Source organism: Strongylocentrotus purpuratus, unplaced genomic scaffold (genome assembly GCF_000002235.5).
Source record: "Strongylocentrotus purpuratus isolate Spur 01 unplaced genomic scaffold, Spur_5.0 spur5_contig_850, whole genome shotgun sequence".
NCBI classification, from domain to species: domain Eukaryota; kingdom Metazoa; phylum Echinodermata; class Echinoidea; order Camarodonta; family Strongylocentrotidae; genus Strongylocentrotus; species Strongylocentrotus purpuratus.
This window is the reverse complement of record NW_022145558.1, coordinates 19,380-44,318: the sequence shown is the minus strand read 5'-3', so window position 1 is coordinate 44,318 and position 24,939 is coordinate 19,380. Positions and strand designations below refer to the sequence as shown.

The following is a 24,939-nucleotide window of genomic DNA, read 5'->3' as shown; positions in this document are numbered from 1 at the left end:
ACTAATAAAATTCTCCCCGTCAGCTGCATTTACCCCCCAGGAATAGGAATAAAACTGCTACCTCAAAACAAAGTTTCACCGGGACAAAGATTGAGATAAGTCTCGAGTTGGTGTGGGGTTTCGGGTGGGAAGTCGTTTCGATTCCCAATCCACTACTGCTAGTATCAAAGCCTCTGAACTCGAAGAATGGCATCCGTGCATGAAGACGACTGAGATCGTATATTGCGTTGACACATGTCCCCGCAAATCTTTCGCGAACTTACGCCTAGCAACCAAGCATTGACGCCGAAACTTAAAGACAAGCTTGAGTTCTGGTAATGATAGAAAATAAAGTCTCACAGAATCCAACAAAATTTACAATGAATGTTCAAAACAATAAATAAATGACATCTGCGAAACGAATTTGGTAGAAGATATATAGGGGCTGAGTAATGAGCATATAAATATAAAGAAATCGAGGTAAGTAGGCCCAACACCATGTTCTTAACACAGGTTCCTATGTGCAAATGATAGTTTTTTTTTTTATTTTTTATTTTTTATTTTTTTTTATTGAAGATGATTTCCGGCCAATCTGTGTGAGGTTGTATTATGTTAATTGTTCAAACAATCAATCTACTGCAGGCTAAACAATCAGAATGAATTATAGCCGTGTTCTCTCGACACACGATGCCTATACCAAAGCTCACGATTTGCTTTAAAGGGACTTGGTAACATTGCTCTTCAATGCTAGATGTACAATTAAAGATTATCTGAAAGTTTGAGTGAAAGCAGACCATTAATTTTTAAAGATAGCAATTGGGGAAAACTGATCTGATCGATTCTTTAATTATCCTAACTATATTATTACAATATAATTACACTTTAGGTGAATGTAAATCGCCACAAAGCAATGAATTAGCTCTATATACCATTTCAGACATTTAAGTGTTGAGAGATTTTTAAAAGCCTGTCTTATTTTCATGGAAAAACGATTTGGAGAATTCAAAAATGGTTGTGATACTTTACAGTTAGAGGGTGTTGCACAGTGACGCTTTCAAAGAAATACATACATATCTTTGTGGTTTGATAATTTTTTTCAGGATATTTTGCATGTTAGAGGGTTAGTACAGTAGAAGGAAAATAATAACTCACATTTCATACAAACATTACGCAGTTATAATCAACCTTCAACAATGTTTAATACCGATCGAGTCACTTTAAGAAACACTGTGTCATGTACGTAGGTCGATCATAACCAAGGAGTTGATAACACCTTGTAATATTAGAAAGTAGGCCTACCGTAACGATACTAGCGATGTTATTACACAAAATTGGTTGTTAAACTATACTGTAGGTGTACACGATGTGTCAATTTGCAGACGTAGGGAAAGGTCAATGACCGATGCAGTCTTTGACGCATCATGTTAGAATGACATTGTACTGTAAGTGAATGCATAATGAACTGTGCTACTATTGCATCAAATTACTGGCGTTAGGATTAATGGTCTTCATACGGTCCATTTAATAACGAAATTTTGATATCTCTTCCATCTAAAATCTTTAAGACATGGAGATTTTCTGACAAGCCTTTCCGTGACGCTGATATCTCATATTCACTCAGTGTCACGCACTATAAACGATGTTAGTTGTGACCTTACCATGTTCATCAATATTGGCAAATAAATGTACAATATTTACAGATGAATAGTGAGATGCGGCCCTGCTAAAAAAGGCAGAAAAAGACAAAACAAATACGAAAGAAACAAGAGACAACCAATCAAAAAACCTACTATCCAACTAACCATAAACACAACACAACACGCACGCGCGCGTAAACACCCCCACCCACCCATCCACACACACACGCACACGCGCGCGCATGTGCGCAAACAGACACACACACGCACACACACAAGACGAAAACCAGAGGGAATGACTTGTGGGGGTATTTCCTCGTGGATTTAATATCATTGAGCGTACCATGAGGGGATGCAGAACTTTTCTTTACCACTTCTTCCCTTTCTCCCTGAATTCGCCGCTATCACGAATGGATGTAGAGAGTTAAGAAGTGGGTTGGTGTCATTCGTCATCGCCTCACAAGGGAGTGGATCTGTTTTCCTCAGGAAGTGCAGTGTGGAAGTCTTGACATGAACTTGACAACGAAAATCAAACATTAAAGGCCTCTTGGATCTTCTGGAAGGGAAACGAAATAGACTAATCACTTATCAAGGGAGGTCGTGCAAGACACAACTTCAGCGATAGGAAGCATCCATGTATATTCGATATGTTGTATAAAAGCTCCTTCAATCTTGAGGGATCTTCCTCTTAATATGAGTCGTTTGCTCCTAGTAAACGGTTATGTTGATAATGTCTGAAGTTGCAAAAGAGCGTTTGCGAATCGTGAATCCAAATGTGCAGTGTTGTATTCTGTCGATATGCTCTCTTCAAATTCGTCTGACCTGGAGTCCCGCAATCAACCAACTGGAGGGTGTTTCACAAAGCCTTTTTTCAATGACAAATGACAAATATCAATGAAAAATCTGCTGATAACCAATCAGAAGCAAGGATTTCAGTAGCTTATAACAAAAACTGTCATTTGTCACTGATGACATTTTTTGTGAAACGGGGCCCTGGTTCTACATCCCGCAGGATCATAGCTCCCCTTGGTTTGGTCGGTTATCCAGTTGGCCCTGTCTCGGAAAGGGACCTAACTCTTAACCTAATTCTTATAAGTATTATAATCTTAATAGGGTCCCATGTTGAATGTAACGTAATACGAGTTAGATTTCCATCCTTTCTTTCAAAGCTTGTAGCCCGGTAAGTCTTGCTTCCTTTTAATCGGAATAGATGTCCCTGTGGAAAATCTTTTCTCTGTTATTGACTACGTTTTGACTGTTTTGTGTCGGTTTTTGTTAATTTACTATTACTATATATTATTAGGTGATACGTAACGAAGTCTACGTATCACCTTTTGATTTCGTCAACATTTTTATTTATTTATTATTTATTTATTATTTATTATTCTTCCTCGAATTTGTTCGCAGGATATCTCAAGACTAAATACAGCCATTATCATGAAACTTGCCATGATGATAGATCTTAGTCTTTTCAGATAGTCAAAATGATCGTGACGTCATCCAGGCGCCATTTTGTGAAAATCAACTTATGATCATATCTTCATAACGGAAAGAAATTTTTCATTTATATTGACCATGATCAAGATCAATATCCGTCCGGTTAATTTCAGGTCAAAAAATGCACGCAGAAATGCGCGTACGCTTTTGTCCGTTTACGCGCGCGAATTTTTTTAAAATGCTCCAAATCATCCCAAATTTGTTTTACATACGTTTCAGGCCATATGGAGCATTTGATAAAAAAATTACGCACACGCGCATGCGCGCGCGTTTTCGCGCGTACTGGCATTTTGCAACATAGAATCGCCGATTTTTTTCTGTCATCATATTTGGTACATTTTTCCAAGCAGTTTGATAACTTGTTCACCTTTTAATAACGCAATGAGCGTCCGTCAAAGTTGACAGCACGCGCGGATCTGCGTTATCTTTATCCACAATACATGGGCAAAAACATGCCTATATAAAATTAATTGTAACTCTTTAGAATAGATAGAAACTCCTAATATTTTTTCATATTTAAATAGATTATGAGTTGGAGATATGATTTCATGTCTCATTTGATCCTCAATTAACTCATGACGTCATCATAATGGCCTCCAAACTCAAAATTTCAATTTGCATATTATGACGTCAGCATATTTTTGGAAAATTGATTATATCTCTGTAAATATGGATCAATTTTCTTTCAAATTTTGATATGTTCTAGCTTAGACAATTTTCTACAAATGCAGTTCCCACAATTTTTCATTTTGACAAAGGCATCATGGTGTATTTTTGCGATTAAAGGAGGCATGTTAATTTTTCACATTTTGCGTGTATTCTCTATGGGACATGACTTTTTCTCAAAACTGGATTCTACACTCCTGTCTTTCGCGAGCAAAATCTCCGTTGTTTTAGCTTCGTTTTCGCTGAGCTTCGGATATGTTGTAGCTGAGACAATGAGCTATCACAAGTGTGCCCTTTATTTTTCGATTAGATGCCGTGATCATGCTCATATTTCACTTGCAAACTAGGATTTCAAAATCCCATTTCCCGTTTACGTGTAATCGCTATGGGAGATGTTTTGGTATTTAAACGCACTTGACTTCCAACCTCAAGATCCCTGGTTCGAGTCCGGGTGTCTCCAACAATTTTTTTCTTCACTTTTTTTTCCTTTGGACCTTTCACTGTACCATCTCCTTTGATTATTGAAACACGTAGAATCGCAAATAATGTCATAAACAACCCTTTTTACTTTATTATTACCCTATTTTCACTAAATCTATTACTTTTTGCGTGTAATCCCTATAGGAGATGACTTTTTCTCAAATCTGGATTCTACATTCCTGTCTTTTGCGAGCAATATCGCCATTATTTCTGCTTGGATTTTGTTGATTTTTGAGTATGTTGTAGCTGAGACGATATGCTATCTAAATCAACCCTCATTTTTTCAATAAGATCTCAGGATCGCGCTCATAATCATGATCATTATCATCATGATCATCATCATAATGATGATAACCATTTATCAATTACATTTTCATTTCTTTGAATAAGATAAAATCGTCAAAAGGTGTTCTTCATGATGTAAATTAGAGTCAAATGTGTAACTGGTTACTGCACAGGGTCAAAGGTCATATATTGTTTCAATCTATCTTCCCTCGATCCATGATGATCAAGGAGACACAATTTAATCTTGACATATGAATAGATCATAATGGGAGAAGCATATAAATGGAAGAAGCATTTTACAAAATAATATATCGTGTAATGCATTATTCGTTATGTAAACCATTATCATCCGTATCACCTAATTCGTCTAAGTGACGAATTAAAGTCTAGTTAATTGTTTGTTTTATTCAAAATCATCTCGAAGCCCGAGGGCTGAATTTTTGTGATTTGTTTACATTTGATAAAAACATTGAAATACAACACTACATATGCAATCAAAGATAACATGAAATAATTGAAAATTCGTTAAAGTTCTTAGTAAAATATAAAGATATATAGAATATGTACTTGAAATAATATTTCATCTCAGATAGTCTTAGTTTTTTAACGGATCGTGTGTTGAATTGTTTGTTATAAGAGCCGTCTATTCAAATGATTGTAATAGATTGGAACAGTGAATAATTGAGTGATTTTAACAAATTAAAACAATCAATAAATTACAGTAATACATTGGAATATTATTTCAAATTGAATGTTTATGTAAATAGATTTTTTTTTAAACAAGGGCAGGTCTATATTTAAAGGCATCGTTTAACAATGTTAAATCTGAGCTGCACGGCCCTACGTGGTATCACTGTTTGTGATATGGTGTAATATTAAAGCCCTAAACAAAATTGCACTTCAAAACGATCAAGAAGTACCTCAAAAAAGTAAAAATCTTTGAGTGACCGGTTTTTACCATACTCGTTCTCCACCAGTAGACTATATTGTTATAAGAACCGTTAGGAAAACTCAAAATATGGTTTCGGTTTCCAATCATAGATATCTTGGTAATCAGACATGCGATATGCTTGTAAAAATCATGGGGTTCCTGACTGACCTAAAGGTTCATACTTATCATTGCAGCATGAGCTAAATCCATGATTTTGTTTCAGAATCTGAGACAAAGTTACCGGATCCCTTTAAATATAGATTTTATTTTTTTCTCCTTTTAACCGTGAAAAGATATTATTCCGTGAAACACATTGACGGGTATTTTGCCATTTCGCTATGTTTGTCCCATTTTCCTCCCATACGGTGGGGGTGAATATGACCCCTAGCTATGCCAGTGACGATAGCCAGCACCAGAAATTGAACCTCCTGCCCTTCATTAACGGGTGGTAACCATGGCGACCATCCAATCCTTGATGATGGGAGAAATGATGATGCAGGACTCCAAAATATTAGCTGCTCCAAGCACACAGAAAATAATATCAAATGACTTGGTGTTATCGTACAGAAGACCTGTTTAGAGAAAAGATTTAATGATGGAAAAAAAGTGAAAAAAAATAATAAAAACTCGTGATGTCAGCCTATTGATTTGGTATAAGGACGGGCTTGTTAAATCCACGATAAGTAACAATTTATATATTTACTGTGTTTTATATATAGAAAGAAAACTTGTCTCACGTTTGGATAATTTGGTACATTCCAAAATTCAAAATCTATAAAGGGGAAAACCGATAGCATCACCTGTCAGCAAAATAAGAAAAAGGGCGTCCTTATACTCTATTATTCAGTACTCTGATGTTAGTTACTGGACCCCATGACGAATTTATTCCCCAAAAGACAACAAAAACATACAAAGAAACAACAAAAGAACACGAAAAGGTATAAAACAGACACTTTGCATCCGTTTATAATTATGTACATACCAATGAAGGATGCCCCAAGTACCTCCCCTATACCAAAGGCGAGTGATATGAAAGACAGCGCAGCTGGGTACCTTTCGTCCGATACACTGTCCTTACACAGAAGGTTGCTACTCAAGACTTTCCCACCTAATGCGAAGCCATTCATCGCTGCTAAACAGCTAAGAATCGAATATCTCTTAGTAAAGAAATTACAGAAGAACGCCCCTGCTGTTGCGATGCAGATGAAACAGTAGGTGACCTGAGGTTTCAGATTGAGCCTTGCAGCCAGGAAACCTACTGTGAGCCTTCCAAAGATGTTCGCAGCACCGCCAATGGTTGCAAGTAGGACGGCTTTGTCGGGACTGATACCCTTGGCTTCGGCATTGGGAATCAAGAAGACGATCCATCCATAGTAGGAGACGGCGGAAGTAAAGAAAGTCATGCAGATTGTGATGAAGCGGGGGCACTCACGGAATACTTTGACATCAAAAATATCCAGGAATATCTTTTTAGCAGCTCTGACGATTTTGGCGCTGGAGCAAAAGACTCCATCGTCATTGCGATCATCATCTAAGTTATGTAGGTCAACAGTCGTCTGCTCGTTTATCAGGGACACAGTTTCTTCATGGTCTTCCCCGATCTGAGCTCTACCAGCTAAAAATGTAGGTTCTCCTAATATACGCCTGTGTTGACTACTTGACGCCATTAGTAGCCCCGTCGCACACGAATGAAAGTTCAAGGCCCCTAGAATAAGGATCGCTCCTCTCCAGGAGTAAGCCATGACGAGCTGTTCTGTAAGCAATGGGAGCGTCATCATACCTACACTGCTGCCGAGGAGGACAATGGTTGTAGCGATTTCGAAGTGATCTGGAAAGAAGTCAACGACGCTGGCTTCAGAAGGCAAAATGACTAAGCTATAACCAAACCCTGGTGAAAAAGGGAAAGTAACATTTAAAAAACGTCATTTAGATCTGTTTTTCCCCCGCACGTACTCCACACAATTTACGTTAGACACCCAGATCATTTCAATCAGTTTAATTATGATTAAGACCAAATTGATGACCACGTGGGCCTCAGAACTAAGTGAACTTTAACAGGCACTGTGGATAATTTTGTACACAACTCCTTCATTATCATGTGTAAAGCATCTGATACTCAAATAAAAGCAGCCCGCTTAGAGTGAAGAGTACGCTTGGTAAATTGTCTAATTCCACAGACAAATGGTGATTGTAAAATAACGCTGGTCTAAATCTGAATGGCCTCCAGGTACGACACACTTAAGAAATTGATCAATTGGTCATTACGCGATGAAACAATGGCAAGTATATATTCCATAGAATGACGTCTGTTTAATTACTTTGTTCTTTTTTAAAAGACTACATCAAATTTGTAAACAAGATTATGTAACCGAGCAGTCCGTGTTCCAGAGCAGTCCGTGTCTGGAACACTCTCCCAAGCAACGCTGTCACTGCAAATACAATTCTTGGCTTTAGGGGAGCGGCACTACCCGCCATACAGACTATGGCGCCGCCCCTGCCCCTGAAGATGTTGTAACGAGGGACACACCTGCACCACCTGCACACTGCACCCTGCACATTGTATATAGTGCACGGAGAACAACCACCATCACTTCACCAACAGCACATCACCAACAGCACGCAACACAGCACAGCCCTCTCCAGGACAGCGTTCACGCTTTTGGGAGAGTAATTCTTCAAGGCTCAAGAACTCCGTGATCAATTAAGCTTTGATGGTAGTACCTCAGGGGTATACTTTGGGTCTATTATTGTTTTGCATCTATGCAATAAGAGATTCGTAGAAAGCCTACCTGTTACAAGCATTAGTAGTAGAAAGTGCAAAATATATGAGGCTGAGTCCTGTAGCGGCAATGCTACTGCCTGCAAGGACGAGTTTTCCTGCTGAAAACCGCTTTAATAGAGGAACATTTATAACCGCTGTGAAATTAAAAATTAAGAGGCAAATGTCAATCAGAATTTTTTTTTTTCATTCATAGTAAATATATTATTTAAAAAAAAGCTAGTCTCAAATGTTATTGCTTTATCCTTTTAAGGGATTAGAATATAAATAGCGTGACTGATTCATCTATGCAAGATTTATTAATTGGAATGCTTCACAGTGAAAATTACTAATACATGATATGATTTAATCCAATGCTATAACACATAGAGCGTCACGCGCCCTCATTTTCTTTACATGTACTTAGAAACCACTACTTTAGGGAATAGTGAAACATTAATACTGGTTATGATTGAATGGCCATCGTAACACAAAGCATCTCACCAAAGCATTGTGCTACTCCGTGACATAGTCCAATAGCTACTCCGATGACAGCGAGAGATGTTTGCAAATCATCCGTCATTTCCTCAAGGAACACGCCCATCGATTTCAACGTTCCGATGTCAAAATATCCGACGGCAAAGAGTCCCACAAGAATCAGCCATCGTTTTGTTGGTCGTGGTCTGCTCTGCGTGTCCATTATTTTCATTCGAATTTAACCTTTGTGAAAGTTCATTGTAGCACTTATTTCCTTAGTGTAACAATGAGGTAGATTTTTTAATAGATTGGTCTCTGTTTGAGAATGTTGAGAATGTTCTTGGAACTTGGCCTCGGACAAAACACCTTTGGCTAAGTATTGGTCGAATGAGTCAACACTGTTGAATAAAAATAGTACTAATAGTAATGGCAAATGAATAACTAAACTAAATTATATACCTCACTTAAGAAATCCAGCCATCTGATTGGTCGACATTCCAGTCATGGTTTTAGCCATTCCCGTAAATAAACGAAAAATGCCACGCCCATGTAATAGTTCGAGGGTAAAATTCAAGTTACCAGGAATAGTTCAGTCTTGCTTAAAAACTGGTTTGAGCGATCGCGTATACCATACGTGTACGTGTGCAAAAAATTGGTCGCTAGACAGCAAGAACACCGAAAGGGTAGGCCCTACGCGAATGAATTGGTCTTATTATTAACCGTAGATCTAGGTTAGATATAGATTGTGATTTTATTGCTTGCGATAACGGTGATACAGGTATTGAAGATTGTATAATGCAAGTCTTTGAATTTATTTGATGGATGAAAAGTTGAATTCTACGCCGTTTTGTGCGTAATTTGCAGCGCTGAATTTTGTGTGTTTGTCGATAATTTCTGACAAATTTAGATAGCTTTCCTGATGTTATTTCATGCAAAATTTCTGTTATATTGATAGGCACCGATTCTTGTCCTTACCTTTGACTTGTTTCTTGTCTGTTTTAGTCATTTAATAGATGAATTACTCGAATTCTGAGCACATTTCAGTAACACAAAAAATCCAACCCGTTCATAGTCCCACACACGTATTTGTATGTACCTTGTGCCTTACACTACTTAGTCAGTTAGTCTGCTGTCTCGATAGCGTAAACAAACTTGATTATCATGATTAGTAAGTCGCACATTACCCTTTTCAGTATATAAAAGTATTAATGACTGCTTTAATTTTCGAGACATAGTTGTTTTCATATACGCTCTCGGGAAGGTTACAATCGAGCTATTGCCCTCGGAAAGCCTCGGGCAATAGCTCGATTTTAACCTTCCCTCGAGCGTATAAAAACAACTTTATGTCTCTCAAAGCAGTCCTTAATACTTTACTAACTAACTAACTAAATCAATAGACCTAGGCATTTTACATCCATTTATCTACTTTGTTTGATATATTATTTTTGTTTCATGATTTAATAATAGGAAAGCAAAATCATTAGTGCATGAAATATCATCTGCTTTTTACAGATGACGTAATATAGTCATACTCGGAACTTTTATCAACATTTGAATGAATTTGTTAATACATACCTCTCCAACGATAGACGCTGATAACGAACCAATAGCTTGCCAGGGTTTGTCCTATATAGCAACAAATATTAGCCACTTTCATTGATGACCTACAGTAACCTGCGCTAGGTAACGTGTATATAACTGCAACTGTACCGTTGGCTTATTAAAAAAGAACTATGCATCGGTGCAGAACACACAGTTATGATCAGGCGTTATACCTCATGCACCTATCAAAGACATATTTCACAGTATAGTGCATTATTATCAGTGGCGTACCTGGGGTACTCCGTCAGGGGGGGGGGGGCAAGCGACCGAAACAAACAAAAAAGGCGATGCTAATTTTCACTTCTGGCGAGCAAGCGAGCAAAAAAAAATCTTTAAGTAACGTTTGGTATATAAACTGGTATTGTTGCAAGTTGGGGGTGGGAAAATTCACTTGTTAGCGACGTTAATTTCATTTTTTTGCAAACGAGTGTAGCGAGCAAGAAAAAAAATCACTTCTTTTTTAATAATTGCCACTTAAACTTGGTTCAATTGTCCCATGCAGGGCGCGGGAACAATATTGTGTTTAGGGTGATTTTATACCTATTTTAGCTAGCGAGCGAAAATACATCTTTCTCTCAATGAATTGCTATATAAAATTTGTTCCATTATTGCAGGTAGGGGGCGGGCAAATCGTGTTTAAGGCAATGTCAATCTCATTTTGGCGGGCAGGCAACCCCCTACATTTCTCTTTTAATGATATTGTAGCAGGTTAGTGGTGGGCACATAATTCCTAGCGAGCGAAAAAAAAATCACTTTTCTTTTATAGGGAAAATATGGTATATAAACTTGGGTTCATTGTTCTATGTCAGGGACGTGATTATTAAAAGCGGTGTTATTTCTATTTTGGCGAGCGAGCGTAGCGAGCGAGCAAAATTTTTGTAATGATAATTGGTTCATAAATTTCAGATTTTTTTGTTGCAGGGCAGGGCTTACACAATCATGTCTAAGGTGATGTTAATTCTGTTTTGGCGAGCACGAGCACACCAAAACTTCTTTGAATAACGTCTGGTACATAATTATTTACTGGTTGTTGCAGGTTGGGGCGGGCACGCTAGCGGTGTCAATTCCATCTTGGCGAGCGAGCATAGCGAGCAAGCAAAACAAAAAATTCTCTTTTAATAGAAATTAATAAATAAACTTGTTTTTATTGGTGCAGGTCAGGATGGACGCAATCGCGTTTACCGCGATTCAATTCCTTTTAGGCGAGAGGGCAAAAGAACTCTTCCATTTGTAATGATATTGTTGCAGGTCAAGGGTGGGCACAATTGTTTCCAAAGCAAAGCGAGCGAGAAAAATGAATTAGTCTCTTTTAGAAACATTTGGTACATATATTGTGTGTTATTGTTGCCGTGGTTGCAGGTCAGGGCCCGTCGGGGCAGGCACAATTGTATTCTAGGCAATACTAATCCTTTTCTTTTTTCAGGGGGACGAGCAAGTGAAAACATTTAATACAAAATAGGCTAGCAAGCAGTTCGCGCCAGCGAAGAGTTTCAAATTTGTTATATCACTTATATTTTCCTATTTTCATTTGTTTTAATTTTTCAGGGCCGTATGCGGAATATTTTTCTGGTGGGGGAGGGGGAAAGATGCGTTAAAAGTTTTCGAAGAATCTCAAAAGCAAAAGGAGTGAAGGGAGTTCGAGCGACCGAACTGGTCATGAGGGTACTTTTGCATTTTCAAAAGTAGAATTGAAGGATTTGGTATAGGCCTACACTACATTTTCAGGAAAAAAACTGTACGTTTTCAAAATATCTGGGGTCAACTGCCCCCCCCCCCCCCCTGGTGCGTACGGCCATGGTCTTTTTTTTTTTTTTTAATTTCCCCATTTTTCTTCCTTTCCCTTTCTTTTCTCTTTTACTTCCTTTTTTCTTCTTCTTCCTTTTTTCTTTCCTTTTTTCCTTTTTTCTCTTTCTTTCCTTTTTTCTTCCCTTTTCCTTTTTTCTTTTTCTTTCCTTTTCCTTTCTTTTCTTTTTCCCCCTTTTTCTTTTTCCCCCCTGGAGCCCGTCAGGGGGGGGGGGCACTCTACCCCCCTGCCCCCCATAGGTACGCCAGTGATTATTATCAATGATTAAGGCTGTCTATTCATCAGACAATAACGATATGGCTGTTTGTGGAATTCGCACTTTTGTGTTCAGTGTGTGATGCATCAAGCTATCAAAGGGCTTTCATATAAAAAGCTGACCACTGTATGGTCATCAAGGTCCAGTGCAGTTCTCTGTTGATTTGTTGTTATTAATTTGTTTGGTCCCTTTTCTCTATTTCTGTCCTTTGTACCAATTTTTATTATAATTGCGGGAATGCAATAACTAGGTCCTTGGACTTTAAATCTGAATACATAATTTATTTTGTTTACATCACAATCACACATGTACATGTATGTGAAATATATTATATGCAGAAAAGGGGTAAGTAAAAGAACAAGAAGACACGTAGGAGAAACAATGGATCAGTGGTAGAGCATAGGATTCGTTCCCGTAAGGTCCCAGGTTCAAAACCATGTCAATACGCTAGTGGCATTAATTCACATGTATGAAGTCTCTCGAAAAGTGCTTTTAATCGTAGGTCAAACGGTTGCTTATTGTTCCTACGAATGCCGGGACATTTTTTTAAGCATTACGGGCGCCGTGGTGCAGATTTGGCTGCTTCCAATTCTTCCGACGTTTTAATCTGACCGTTAGGCCGTAGAGAGCCCGTAAAGGGCGCGTGGGGCACCTTACAGGTCCCGTGCGGGTTCCGGACGGTGCCCGGACGATTTTTTTTCCTGTAAGTTCTCAATGTACAACGCAGCTTTGAATACAGAGGCGCGGATGTCAGAGGATACAAAGTTAAATGCACCGCACGGCGGCCCGTGGGGTGGTTTTTATTTCCATGATATAGTATTGTAAAACACGAAGTTGTATTCTATTACCATTTTCAGTATATAAAAGTATTAATGACTGTTTTAATTTTCGAGACATAGTTGTTTTTATATACGCTCTCGGGAAGGTTACAATCGAGCTATTGCCCTCGGAAAGCCTCGGGCAATAAGCTCGATTGTAACCTTCCCTCGAGCGTATAAAAACACCTTTATGTCTCTCAAAGCAATAATTAATACTTTACTAACTAACTAACTAAATCAATAGACCTAGGCATTTTACATCCATTTATCTACTTTGTCTGTTTGATATATTATTTTTGTTTCATGATTTAATAATAGGAAAGCAAAATCATTAGTTGCATGAAATATCATCTGTTTTTACAGATGACGTAATATAGTCATACTCGGAACTTTTATCAACATTTTAATGAATGTTTTAATACATACCTCTCCAACGATAGACGCTGATAACGAACCGACAGCTTATTAGGGTTCTCCCTATATAGCAACAAATATAAGCCACTTTAATTGATGACCTACAGTAACCTGCACTAGGTAACGTATATAATGTATAAAACTACAACTGTACCGTTAGCTTTCATGAAAGAACCATGCATCGGTGCAAAACACGCATTGATGATCAGGCGTTATACCTCATGCACCTATCAAAGGCATATTTCACAGTATAGTCCATTATCATAAATTGTATAGGCTGTCTAGTTGGTTTATGGAATTTGCACTTTTGTGTTCAGTGTTTTGAAGCATCAAGTGATCGTAGTGCTTCCATGTCAAAAGCTGAATGTTGTATCAAGGTCCAGCGCATTTCTCTGTTGAATTGTTGTTGAATAGCTTGTAGCTAAAGCAGAGGCGGCCCTCCGGGGGGGGGGGGGGGGGGGGGAGGGGGGGGGGGGGGGGGGGGGAGGGGGGCACAGTGCCCCAACTTTTTCAAGCACCCGAAAAGTGCCCCTTTTAACATAAGAAAATTGCCCCTTTAACTTTGTAAGAAGTGCCCCTTTTTACATAGGAATAGTGCCCCTTTTACATCGAAAAATGCCCCTATTCATTTGTAAAAGTGCCTCTTCCTCTTTTCAACTCTGATAAGTGCCCCTATTATTAACACGTGCCCTTTTTCCTTCAACAAGTTCTTTTTTCCTTTGCAATAAGTGTCCATTTTCCATTCTCATAAATGCCCTTTTTAATCTCTAATGAATGCTCCTTTTCAGGTACGAGAAGTGCCTCTTTTCACTTTTGATTAGTGCCCCCTTCACCTCTGATAATTGCCCTATTCAAATCTGAGAGGTGCCTCTTTTACTTTGAAAACTGCCCCTTTTCCTTTGTAATAAGTGCCCTTTCCCCTTTTGATAACTACCCCCATTTTAACTCGGATAAATGCACCTTATATTTTCACACGTGCCCCTTTTCCTTTCTAATAAGTGCCCCTTTTCCTAATGATAAGTGCCCCATTAAAAAAAGAGCCCCTTCCCCTTCTCATAAATGCCCCTTTTCTGGTAAATGACCCTTTTCAGGTACGAGAAGTTACTCCGTTTCACTTCAGATAAATGCCTCCTTATCCTCCAATAAATGTCCCTTTAAAATCTGATCGGTGCCCATTTTCTTTCAACTAATGCCCCTTTATCTTTCTAATAAGTGCCCCTTCTCTGGTAAATGACCCTTTTTAGGTACGAGAAGTAACTCATTTTCACTTCAGATAAGTGCCCCTTTTACTTCCGATAAATTAGGCTTTAAAATCTGATCGGTGCCCATTTTCTTTCAACTAATGCACATTTTCCTTTATTATAAGTGCCCCTTTTTCATTTACATAAGTGCCTCTTTTCGCCTCTGATAATTTCCCTTTTTAACAATGATAGGTGCTCCTTTTCCTTTCTCATAAGTGAACTATCCCCCTTTTTTTAAATGCCCCTTTTTACTTCCTATAAATGCCCCTATCAAAATCTGATGGGTCCCCTTTTTTCCGTCGACAAATGCCCATTTCCTATTTTCATGACTGACTTTTTTCATACCTTGTGAGTGCCTCTTTTTGAGGGTGTAAGAAGTGCCCCATTTTCACCTCTGATAATTACTCTTTGTACTTTGACACATGCTCCTTTCCCCAAATTTCAAGCAACCAAGAGCAATTTCTCCCAAAGCTCGCTCGCTACGCTCGCATGCATCTATAGATGATATACTTATGTTACTTATCAAAGTTTTTTTCTCAGTTTTCCGTTGTGACAATGTGCTTATAAACAAATCAGGATTGGGTTTTTTCCTCTTTATAAGATGTAATTTTTCGCACTGCGATCTCACAAATATTAATTTTTTTCTTTGCTCGCTTCGCTCGCTCGCAAATGATTTTGTTAGACCATCACACCCAAATGCAAAGCATGATGCAAAAAGCAATATCTTGTATGGTGTATAAAGTGAAACAAATATTGAAATCATCCCTGATAATGTAATCACACTGTAGGGGTATATACTAATGTCTAAAAGATTGTATATTTTCGCTTTGAGATTTCTCTTTGTTGGTGCCCTTTTTTTTCTCCAGAAAGTGCCCTTTTTTTTAGTGCCCCCCCCACTTTGGAAGTCGCTCGGTCGCCCCTGAGCTTAAGTATGTATTCAATAGTTATTAATATTTATTCAATACATTTTCATTAATTGCTGTGATACTTTTGTGTGTTAGTGGTACCAGACACGATTAGCATTAAATGCTATTTTCTGGTCCCATTTATCCTTTCAAGGTTAACAATTCAAATTTTATTGTTATATTGATGTACTTTTGTTTGGATAATAAACTCAAACTCAAACTCAACTCATTAATTTGTTTTGTTCTCTTTTCTCCATGTCTGTTCTTCGAACCAAGTTTTATTATACACTGTCGCTCATTTAGTTGGAATATTTTTGTTTTGCCCCAAGTTATTGAATTATTTTAAAAATAATTTAAAAATAATAGATCTAGATAATAGTATACATTCTCGGATTTTATTTAATAATAATTTGACAATGTGTGCTTTGCGTGACTGCTAAAGCATGTGTATGCTACTATGCTTATCAACTAGGGGACCTACGCCCTTAAGTCATAAATGACAGTAATGAAGATTAATGCCCCACAAAAGGGCACTTATATAGTACATCGACATGGTTTTATTCCACAGACTTTCGTCTGTTTAATCACTTTTTCAATTTTCAAAGATTACAGCGAATTCCGAAACAAGATTATGTAAGCAAAAACTCCTTGATCAAGTAACTTGCTTTGAAGGAAGTACCTCAGGGGTATACTTTGGGTCTTTATTATTTTCTATAAAATAAGAGATTCGAAGAAGTTATACCTGTTACAAGCATTAGTAGTAGAAAGTGTATTCCAGATGTTGCAAAATAAATGAGGCTGAGTCTTGTAGCGGCAATGCTACTGCCAGCAAAGACGAGTTTTCCGAAAAAAAAAGTTTCCTGAAAACCGCTTCAATAGAGGAACATTTATAACCGCTGTGAAAATAAAAATTTAGAGGCAGATGTTAATTAGAATTTTTGTTTAATCATATATATTCAAGAACAAAAAATGAACATATTGCTTTCTGGCAGGATAGATTAGCAAACATGTTGCGGATTGTCTTAAATGTTATTTCTTTATCTTTTTTAGGGATTAGAATATAAATAGCGTGACATATTCATCGATGCAAGATTTATTAATTGGAATGCTTTACAGTGAAAATTACTATTACATGATATAATGTTCAGTCTTAATGGATTTAATCCAATGCTATAGCACATTTACTAGGTTCTTTAAATACATGTACTTAGAAACCATTACTTTAGGGGATAGTGTACTAGTTGTGATTGATAAATGGCCATCGTAACAAAAAGCATCTCACCAAAGCAATTCGCTACGCCATGACATAGTCCAATGGCTACTCCGACGACAGCGAGAGATGTTTGCAAGTCTTCCGTCATTTCCTCAAGAAACACGCCAAATGATTTAAATGTTCCGATGTCAAAATATCCGACGGCAAAGAGTCCCACAAGAATTAGCCATCGCTTTGTTGGTCGTGATCTGCCCTGCGTGTCCATTATTTTCATTCCAATTTAACATGTGTGTAAGTTCATGGAAGCACTTATTTCCTTGGTGTAACAATGAGGTAGATTTTTTAATAGATTGGTCTCTGTTTGAGAATGTTGAGAATGTTCTTGGAACTTGGCCTCGAACAAAACACCTTTGGCTAAGATTTCTCCCGCCCCCCCCTTTAGGATACGCGTATCCTCCTTCCCTTCCTTTGAGAGCAACCCCATTTCTCAGGACTGCCAACATTTCTGAACCCCCCTTTCGCCGTCTTCCGCGGGCTTTTCCTGTTTTGGAGATCCTATCTATGATATTCAAGATATTTTAAAACCCCCTTTTAACATTTCCTACAGTCCAGAGAGAGCGAGAAAGAAAAAACACCCTCTTTTAAATATTCTAAACCCCCCTTTAACATTTCTCAAGAGTCCAAAGAGAGAGAGAGAGAGAAAGAAAAAAAAACACCCCTTTTTAAAAAGAAATCTCCAGGTTAAAAGCCAAATACATCCCCCTTTTTTGAAAATCTCCCCCTTAACGTGGGATTTTGAGATTTTGAGAACACGAAAGCGGTCTCTCTGACCCAGGAGCGGGGGTGGGAGGGGAAGATTTCTGACTAGAATATGATCAGGCATTATACCTCATGCACCTATCAAAGGCATATTTCACAATATAAGTCATTATTATCAATGGTATAGGTATATTCAGGTGAGGAAATGTATGACAGTGTGTATGTACATTTAACATGCATTATTATAAAGGTATAGGTGGTCTATTTAGACGAGAAAAGTATGACTGGACATGGAATTTGCACTTGTGTGTTCGGTGTGTGTGTGAAGATTCAAGCGATCGGATTCATTCGGTTCTTGCAGTAAAGCTGGCTTCCACCTATCAGTCCAATCTTTGGCATTAAGATGATCCCTTCCTTTAGTGAAAAGCGGTCTTCAGCCTCCCCATACATCCAGCTTTACCCTCTCCCGTTTCCGTTTCAGAAACGGTATTCCTGATGAAGTGCCAAAAGTTTTATTTTTCTTGGCAGATCATAAGCATCGCATTTCATTATCGGATGAAAACTGTATATCCATCAGGGGGTTGGTGTGCTATCAGCTGAATATCATCGGGTCCTTAGGCCGAAATTGATAGAAATCTGTAGCCTTGATTACTTATCTCCACGGATATTTAAAGTTGCAAGGGAAAACGAATGTAGAAGCAAGGGATTTAAACAAAAGTTTGCTGAACGATAACTCCGCTACCAATCAGAATTTCTAGTAATATACTATATTTCATTTGTGATTACTCAAAATGATAATCTCAAATTCAAAATTTCATTTAATAGATGTTATATATCTTTTGTCGTTCACTGTTCTCTGTTAAGTCCTCCGGGTCAGTCCTACATTAGGGATTTTTAGATTTGCACGTCGACATAGTGGAGTGCTACGTGTGATATCATTTTAAAGGCACACTGTCCTACTTGTAGCTACTTGCTCCCTCTATATAGAAAACTTCCCCAAATCGGTGCCTGTTGATCCCCCATGATTCTCTTTTTTTATGTTAAATGAGAGCTGAGTTAATGAGATAGCCAGCTGTCACAGTGACCTCGCTGGCTCGCTGGGTGGTCTAATCCCTTCTAGCTGAAGTAGTAACGCCTGTCTTAAAGGCAATGTGATGTCCTTTTAAGCCACTGCCAGCGCTACGTGTGACATCCTTTTTTTATTTGATTTGATTTGATATGGTTTATTGATTAAAAAACATTCGAATAGCAGCCAGAGGCTGAAACAAGTTGAATTTACAAAAGATATATACAAAAGCATAACATATACATATACATGGCAATTCACAATAAATAATCAAGGATATGATCAAAGAAAAGAAGAGGAACAAGAGAAGAGATTGAAACGGATGACTAAAGGATAATTGAAGGAGAACGATCGCGTAACAGAAGGCAATAAGACAAATGCAATAGAAGATTAGAAGGACAATGTGACGCTGTGACGTCCTTTGAAAGGATGTCACACGTAGCAGTCCACTAAGTTGGCGTGCAAATCTAAAAGTCCCCAATAACTCGAGGCAATTTAAAAAACCTTTAATATGCGTGTAATACCTATTGGAAATCGCGAATACGACAATGGTGTACAGTATAGCACCTATCTATGAGGTCCACTTAGGGGAAACAGAAAACCTCGCCACTGTAGACAGGTGGCCTTACTAGACAGGTTCTACAACACAGATTACTTCCTAGAGGAAGACAGTATGAGTGGCCACTATAAACAGGTGGTCCTTATAGAGAGGTGACCGCTGAGCCGGATTCGCAATCTGAACATGATTTATATTGGATATAAAATAAGGTTATTGTAAATTGACCTTTAGTTGATTTATCGAAATATATAGTTTCGATCGTCTTTAATTGACTTTCCCTTGCCAAATATGATGATAATCTTCGGAGCCTACAAGAAATATGCATTACGTAATAACACGTGAACAAGGCCTGTCACTACAATTATGTAATAGTAGTTACAATTTATATATTGCCATATGGCTACCCACTGGATACAAAGCCCCTTGAGATGTCATCATGAGTCAGTGTTATGATACCAAAATGGCATTAGTGACCAAGCAGTGACAGTGGGAGTTCAATGAACGCATGCATATGGTTTCCTACATATTAAAACCGTATGTCCTCTTGTGAAAGAAACGTTGTGAAATCGATCAGAAAAGGTTGATCATCTAACATATAAGTATTGGTGTGTAGTCCAAGCCAGGTTCTGGAATCATCAAACTGATAAGATATTAAGCCCAGTCTTGGTAAAGTTACAAGGTATTTGAAAAGCCATGCTTTTCAGAAAACATATTTGTATCTGATGTGCTTCCCCACTTGCATAGTAACAATGATAACGCTCCCACAATATTTTTCACCTCTTCCCAGACCTTAACCTTCTGTTTAAATTGCTATTCTGTTGAAGATGATTTCAATCGAGGAGGATTACACTGTTCCAAGGTTCGGAGGCAGGAGGTGGAAAAGCCGCTATTATATTTTTACAGTAACCGCAAATTGCTTTCATTTACTTATGGTGGATTTAAACAAAAGTATACCATGCATTTTCGTTTTGATGGTGTATACGTCATTAAAAATGTTTTATAAAAATAACTACAAACAAGGTGATGTCATCAAGGTAGGGGTATTGATTTTGCTCGCAGGATGAAGAACAAATTAACGAGGCCATTAGTTAGGGTTTTGGGACGGATCTTAGCGTCTCCTTTTTATGTTCCATTTCCTCTTTTCCTTTTCCCTTTAGTTTTCTTTTCTTCGTTTTCTTATTCTTTTTTTTATATTTGTTTTGGGCTCACTGCGAGAACGTGCCCGTTATGCCCCCGGTGGCTACGCCAATGACACCCTTCACTAATACATATATCAAGATGAATATAAATAGAGAACAGCAGGCGGAACGTTGCCAATTTACTGAGTATTTTTAGCAGATGAATGATGCTGTTCACCTGGTATGACTTTAAGGGTTGTAGTAGTTTGTTAATGGAGTCTCGAAGAAAATTAATCAGAGAGAGCGTTAACCGGAATGATGTGCCCCTTAGTTGGAAATATTCCAATGCATTCCAGCCTGATGGGGCTGGTTATGAACATCATTTTCACAGAAGCTACACCAGCAGCATTCTCTGCGAAATATGCGTACGTGGATGCAAATTTGTACCCCAATTGCACCCTTATTTCTTAGTGTGTAATTATCGTACAGTTTTGTTATAAAAATCCTAAATCGATATGTACTTGGAATTATTTAAAAAATATTGATTGATATCGAATGATTCTTCTTTTTCTTCTTCTCCTCCTCCTCCCCCTCCTCCCTCTTCTTCTTCTGCTTGGCGAAGAACTGTGCGGCGTGAGCACGGGTTTTTGGAAAACAGTACCACTATGAGAGATGTTCTTTAGATAAGAGTCTCGAGAAAAATGAAATACAGAAATAAAGTGTCAAGTAATCTTGTGATTGATGTGAGGGATCGCAAGAAGAGAAATCAACCTAGATCCATTTCAAAACTCTATTGTAGTGCTTATTATAGGATATGTGTGTTTGCTCAGTTTAAAAAAGGGTGATGGACAGAGCTATTAAAATCAAATTTTGTCACAGAATTATGGTATTTGTTATATGATGTGGAAGTTGACACTTGGCCACCATAACATCAGTAAGTTAATTCTGCCTCTGCCTCCGTTAACAGGATCATTTTATTTTGCTTTATGATAATCGGCCTCTGCGGATGATAAAATCAATTTGATCATCAGCGCATATTTAGCTATCGAACCCCCGGGATTAAACCCGACGACAACACCCCTGAAAACACTGCGGCCCCAAAGCGTGAGATTTTACGACAACCTTCAAGAAACTAGGTCAATTTCAATTTCCTACTTTTGAGGATCAATTATTAAGTCTTCAATCGCGGATAACTAGTAGACAGGTCGTGTTCATGTTTGCCGGAAGGTGGGCCAAGAACGACTTAGTATGTCAAAATCAAAATGAAAGATTTGTCTTGAAAATTTGGATTTCTGTGTCAAAAGTAACCATTTCGACACAGATTAAAGTTGTTTAAGCTATTAACTTTTGATTAGATTTCGATCAGTGTTGCGGGCAGTGTTTACAAATTAACGGTGAAAGAGACAATTCAAATCTATCTTCTTTTTGGGGGTTGAATATATGCGAGCCCTTGTCTAGACATGCCCGAAATGAAGAGTTTGGTTCCAAAACCTGTTACATCCGTAAGTTCAAATTCTGAAGAAAAGAAATAGAATTTTGCTCTTTAACCATTAATAAAACTTCACATGTATCGATTTGGAATTAAATTTCGTGCTTTACAATACTATATCATGGAATATTTAACCACCCCACGGGCCGCCGTGCGGTGCGCTGAACTTTGTGTCCTCTGACATCCGCGCCTCTGTATTCAAAGCTGCGTTGTACATTGAGAACTTACAGACGAAATCGTGAGGGCCCCGTCCGGGCACCGTCCGAAACCCGCACGGGACCTGTAAGGTGCCCCACACGCCCTTTACGGGCTCTCTACGGCCTAACGGTCAGATTAAAACGTCGGAAGAATTTGGAGCAGCCAAATCTGCACCACGGCGCCCCTCATGCTTAAAAAATGTCCCGGCAATCATAAGAACAATAAGCAACCGTTTGCCCTACTAATTAAAAGCACTTTTCGAGAGACTTCATAATATGTGAATTAATGCCACTAGCGTATTGACATGGTTTTGAACCTGGGAGATTACAGGTACGAATCCTATATGCTCTACTACTAAGCCATCGTTTCTCCTATGTGTATTCTTGTTCTTTTACCTACCCGTTTTCTACATATAATATATTTCACATACATGTACATCTGTGATTGTGATGTAAACAAAATAATTATGTCTTCGGATTTAAAGTCCACGGACCTAGTTATTGCATTCCTTCAATTATAATAAAACTAGGTTCAAAGGACAGAAATAGAGAAAAGAGACCAAAACTAAATTAATAACAACAAATCAACAGAGAACTCCACTGGACCTTGATGACTGTAAAACTGTCAGCTTTTGATATGGAAGCACCACAATCGCTTGATGCATCACACACACTGAACACAAAAGTGCAAATTCAATAAACAGCCAAATCGTTATTGTCTGAATAGACCACGTATACCGTTGATAATAATGACCTTTATTTTGAAATATGCCTTTTGATAGGTGCATAAAGCATAACGCCTGATCATAACTGTGTGTTTTGCACCGATGCATAGTTCTTTTTTAACAAGCCAACGGTACAGTTGCAGTTATATACACGTCACCTAGTACAGGTTATTGTATTTCATCAATGAAAGTGGCTAATATTTGTTGCTATGTACGGAACACCCTGGCAAGCTGTTGGTTCGTTATCAGCGTCTATCGTTGGAGAGGTATGTATTAACAAATTAATTAAAATGATGATAAAAGTTCCGAGTATGACTATATTACGTCGTCTGTTCGTTATCAGCGTCTATCGTTGGAGAGGTATGTATTAACAAATTCATTAAAATGATGATAAAAGCTCCGAGTATGACTATATTACGTCGTCTGTAAACAATTGATGATATTACATGCAACTAATGATTTTGCTTTCCTATTTTTAAATCATAAAAATAAAAAATATATATCAATCAGACAAAGTAGATAAACGGAAGTAAAATGCCTAAATCTATTGATTTAGTTAGTTAGTAAAGTATTAATGACTGCTTTGAGAAACATAGTTGTTTTTATACGCTCAAGGGAAGGTCACAATCGAGCTATTGCCCGAGGCTTGCCGAGGGCAATAGCTCGATTGTAACCTTCCCTTGAGCGTAAAAAAACAACTATGTTTCAAAAATTAAAGCAGTCATTAATACTTTTATATACCGAAAAGGGTCATAGAATACATGTGCGACTTACCAATCATGGTAATCAAGTTTGTTTACGTTATAAGGGCACAAGGTACATACAAATACGTGTGTGGGACTGTGAACGGGCTGGACTTTTTGTGTTGTGCTCAGAATTCAAGTAATTCATCTATTAAATGACTATAGCAGACAAGAAACAGGTCAAAGGTAAGGACAAGAATGCTTATCAATATAACAGAAATTTTGCATGAAAAACCATCAGGAAAGCTATCTAAATTTTGTCAGAAATTAGCGACAAACACACCAAATTCAGCGCTGCAATGACACACAAAACGGCGTAGAATTTAACTTTTCATCCACCAAATGAATTTAAACACTTGCATTATACAATCTTCAATACCTGAATCACCGTTATCGGAAGCAATAAATTCACAATTTATATCTAGACATAGATCTACGGCTAATAATAAAACGTAGGGTTTACCCTTTTGGTGTTCTTGCTGTCTAGCGACCAATTCTTCGCACACACACAATGTATGGTATCCACGATCGCTCAAACCAGTTTTTAAGCAAGACTGAACTATTCCCGGTAACCTGAATTTTACCCTCGAACTATTACATGGGCGTGGCATTTTTCGTTTATTTACGGGAATGGCCAAAACCATGACTGCAATTTCGACCAATCAGATGGCTGGATTTCTTAAGTGAGGTATATAATTTAGTTTAGTTTTTCATTTGCCATTATTATTAGTACTATTTTGATTCAGCAGTGTTGACTCACTCGACCAATACTTAGCCAAAGGTGTTTCGTCCGAGGCCAAGTTCCAAGAACATTCTCAACATTCTCAAACAGAGACCAATCTATTTAAAAATCTTCCTCATTGTTACACCCAGGAAATAAGTGCTACCATGAACTTACACACAGGTTAAATTCGAATGAAAATAATGGACACGCAGAGCAAACCACGACCAACGAAACGATGGCTGATTCTTGTGGGACTCTTTACCGTCGGATATTTTGACATCGGAACGTTAAAATCGTTGGGCGAGTTCCTTGAGAAAATGACGGAAGACTTGCAAACGTCTCTGGCTGTCGTCGGACTAGCTATTGGACTAAGTCACGGTGTAGCACAATGCTTTGGTGAGATGCTTCTTGTTACGATGGCCATTCAATTATAACCAGTATTACTGTTTCACTATCTCCTAAAGTAATGGTTTCTAAGTACAATGAGGGCGCGTGGTGCTCTATATGCTATAGCATTTGATTAGGATTTTCACTGTAAAAGCATTCCAATTAATAAATCTTGCATCGATGAATCAGTCACTCTATTTATATTCTAA

The 24,939-nt window shown here is 38.0% G+C and overlaps 1 protein-coding gene across 1 annotated transcript; it reads right to left on the bottom strand.

The window, feature by feature from the left end:
* Window positions 1-6,607: 6,607 nt before the first annotated feature.
* Window positions 6,608-8,933, bottom strand: LOC115927607 (monocarboxylate transporter 12-like). The gene is made up of 3 exons (XM_030993698.1): window positions 8,738-8,933; window positions 6,650-7,363; window positions 6,608-6,615 (listed from the first exon to the last, which is right to left on the bottom strand). Exons 1-3 carry the CDS (start codon window positions 8,931-8,933, stop codon window positions 6,608-6,610), a joined length of 918 nt encoding a protein of 305 aa, XP_030849558.1.
* Between the last annotated feature and the right edge of the window lie 16,006 nt (window positions 8,934-24,939).

Bases quoted from the DNA above. Each gene is read 5' to 3' on its own strand.
- LOC115927607 (XM_030993698.1), bottom strand. From the start codon at position 8,933: ATGGACACGCAGAGCAGACCACGACCAACAAAACGATGGCTGATTCTT. The intron at 7,364-8,737 runs GTGAGATGCTTT...CTTTTTCACCAG, and splicing joins CGGAGTAGCACAATGCTTTG to GGTTTGGTTATAGCTTAGTC.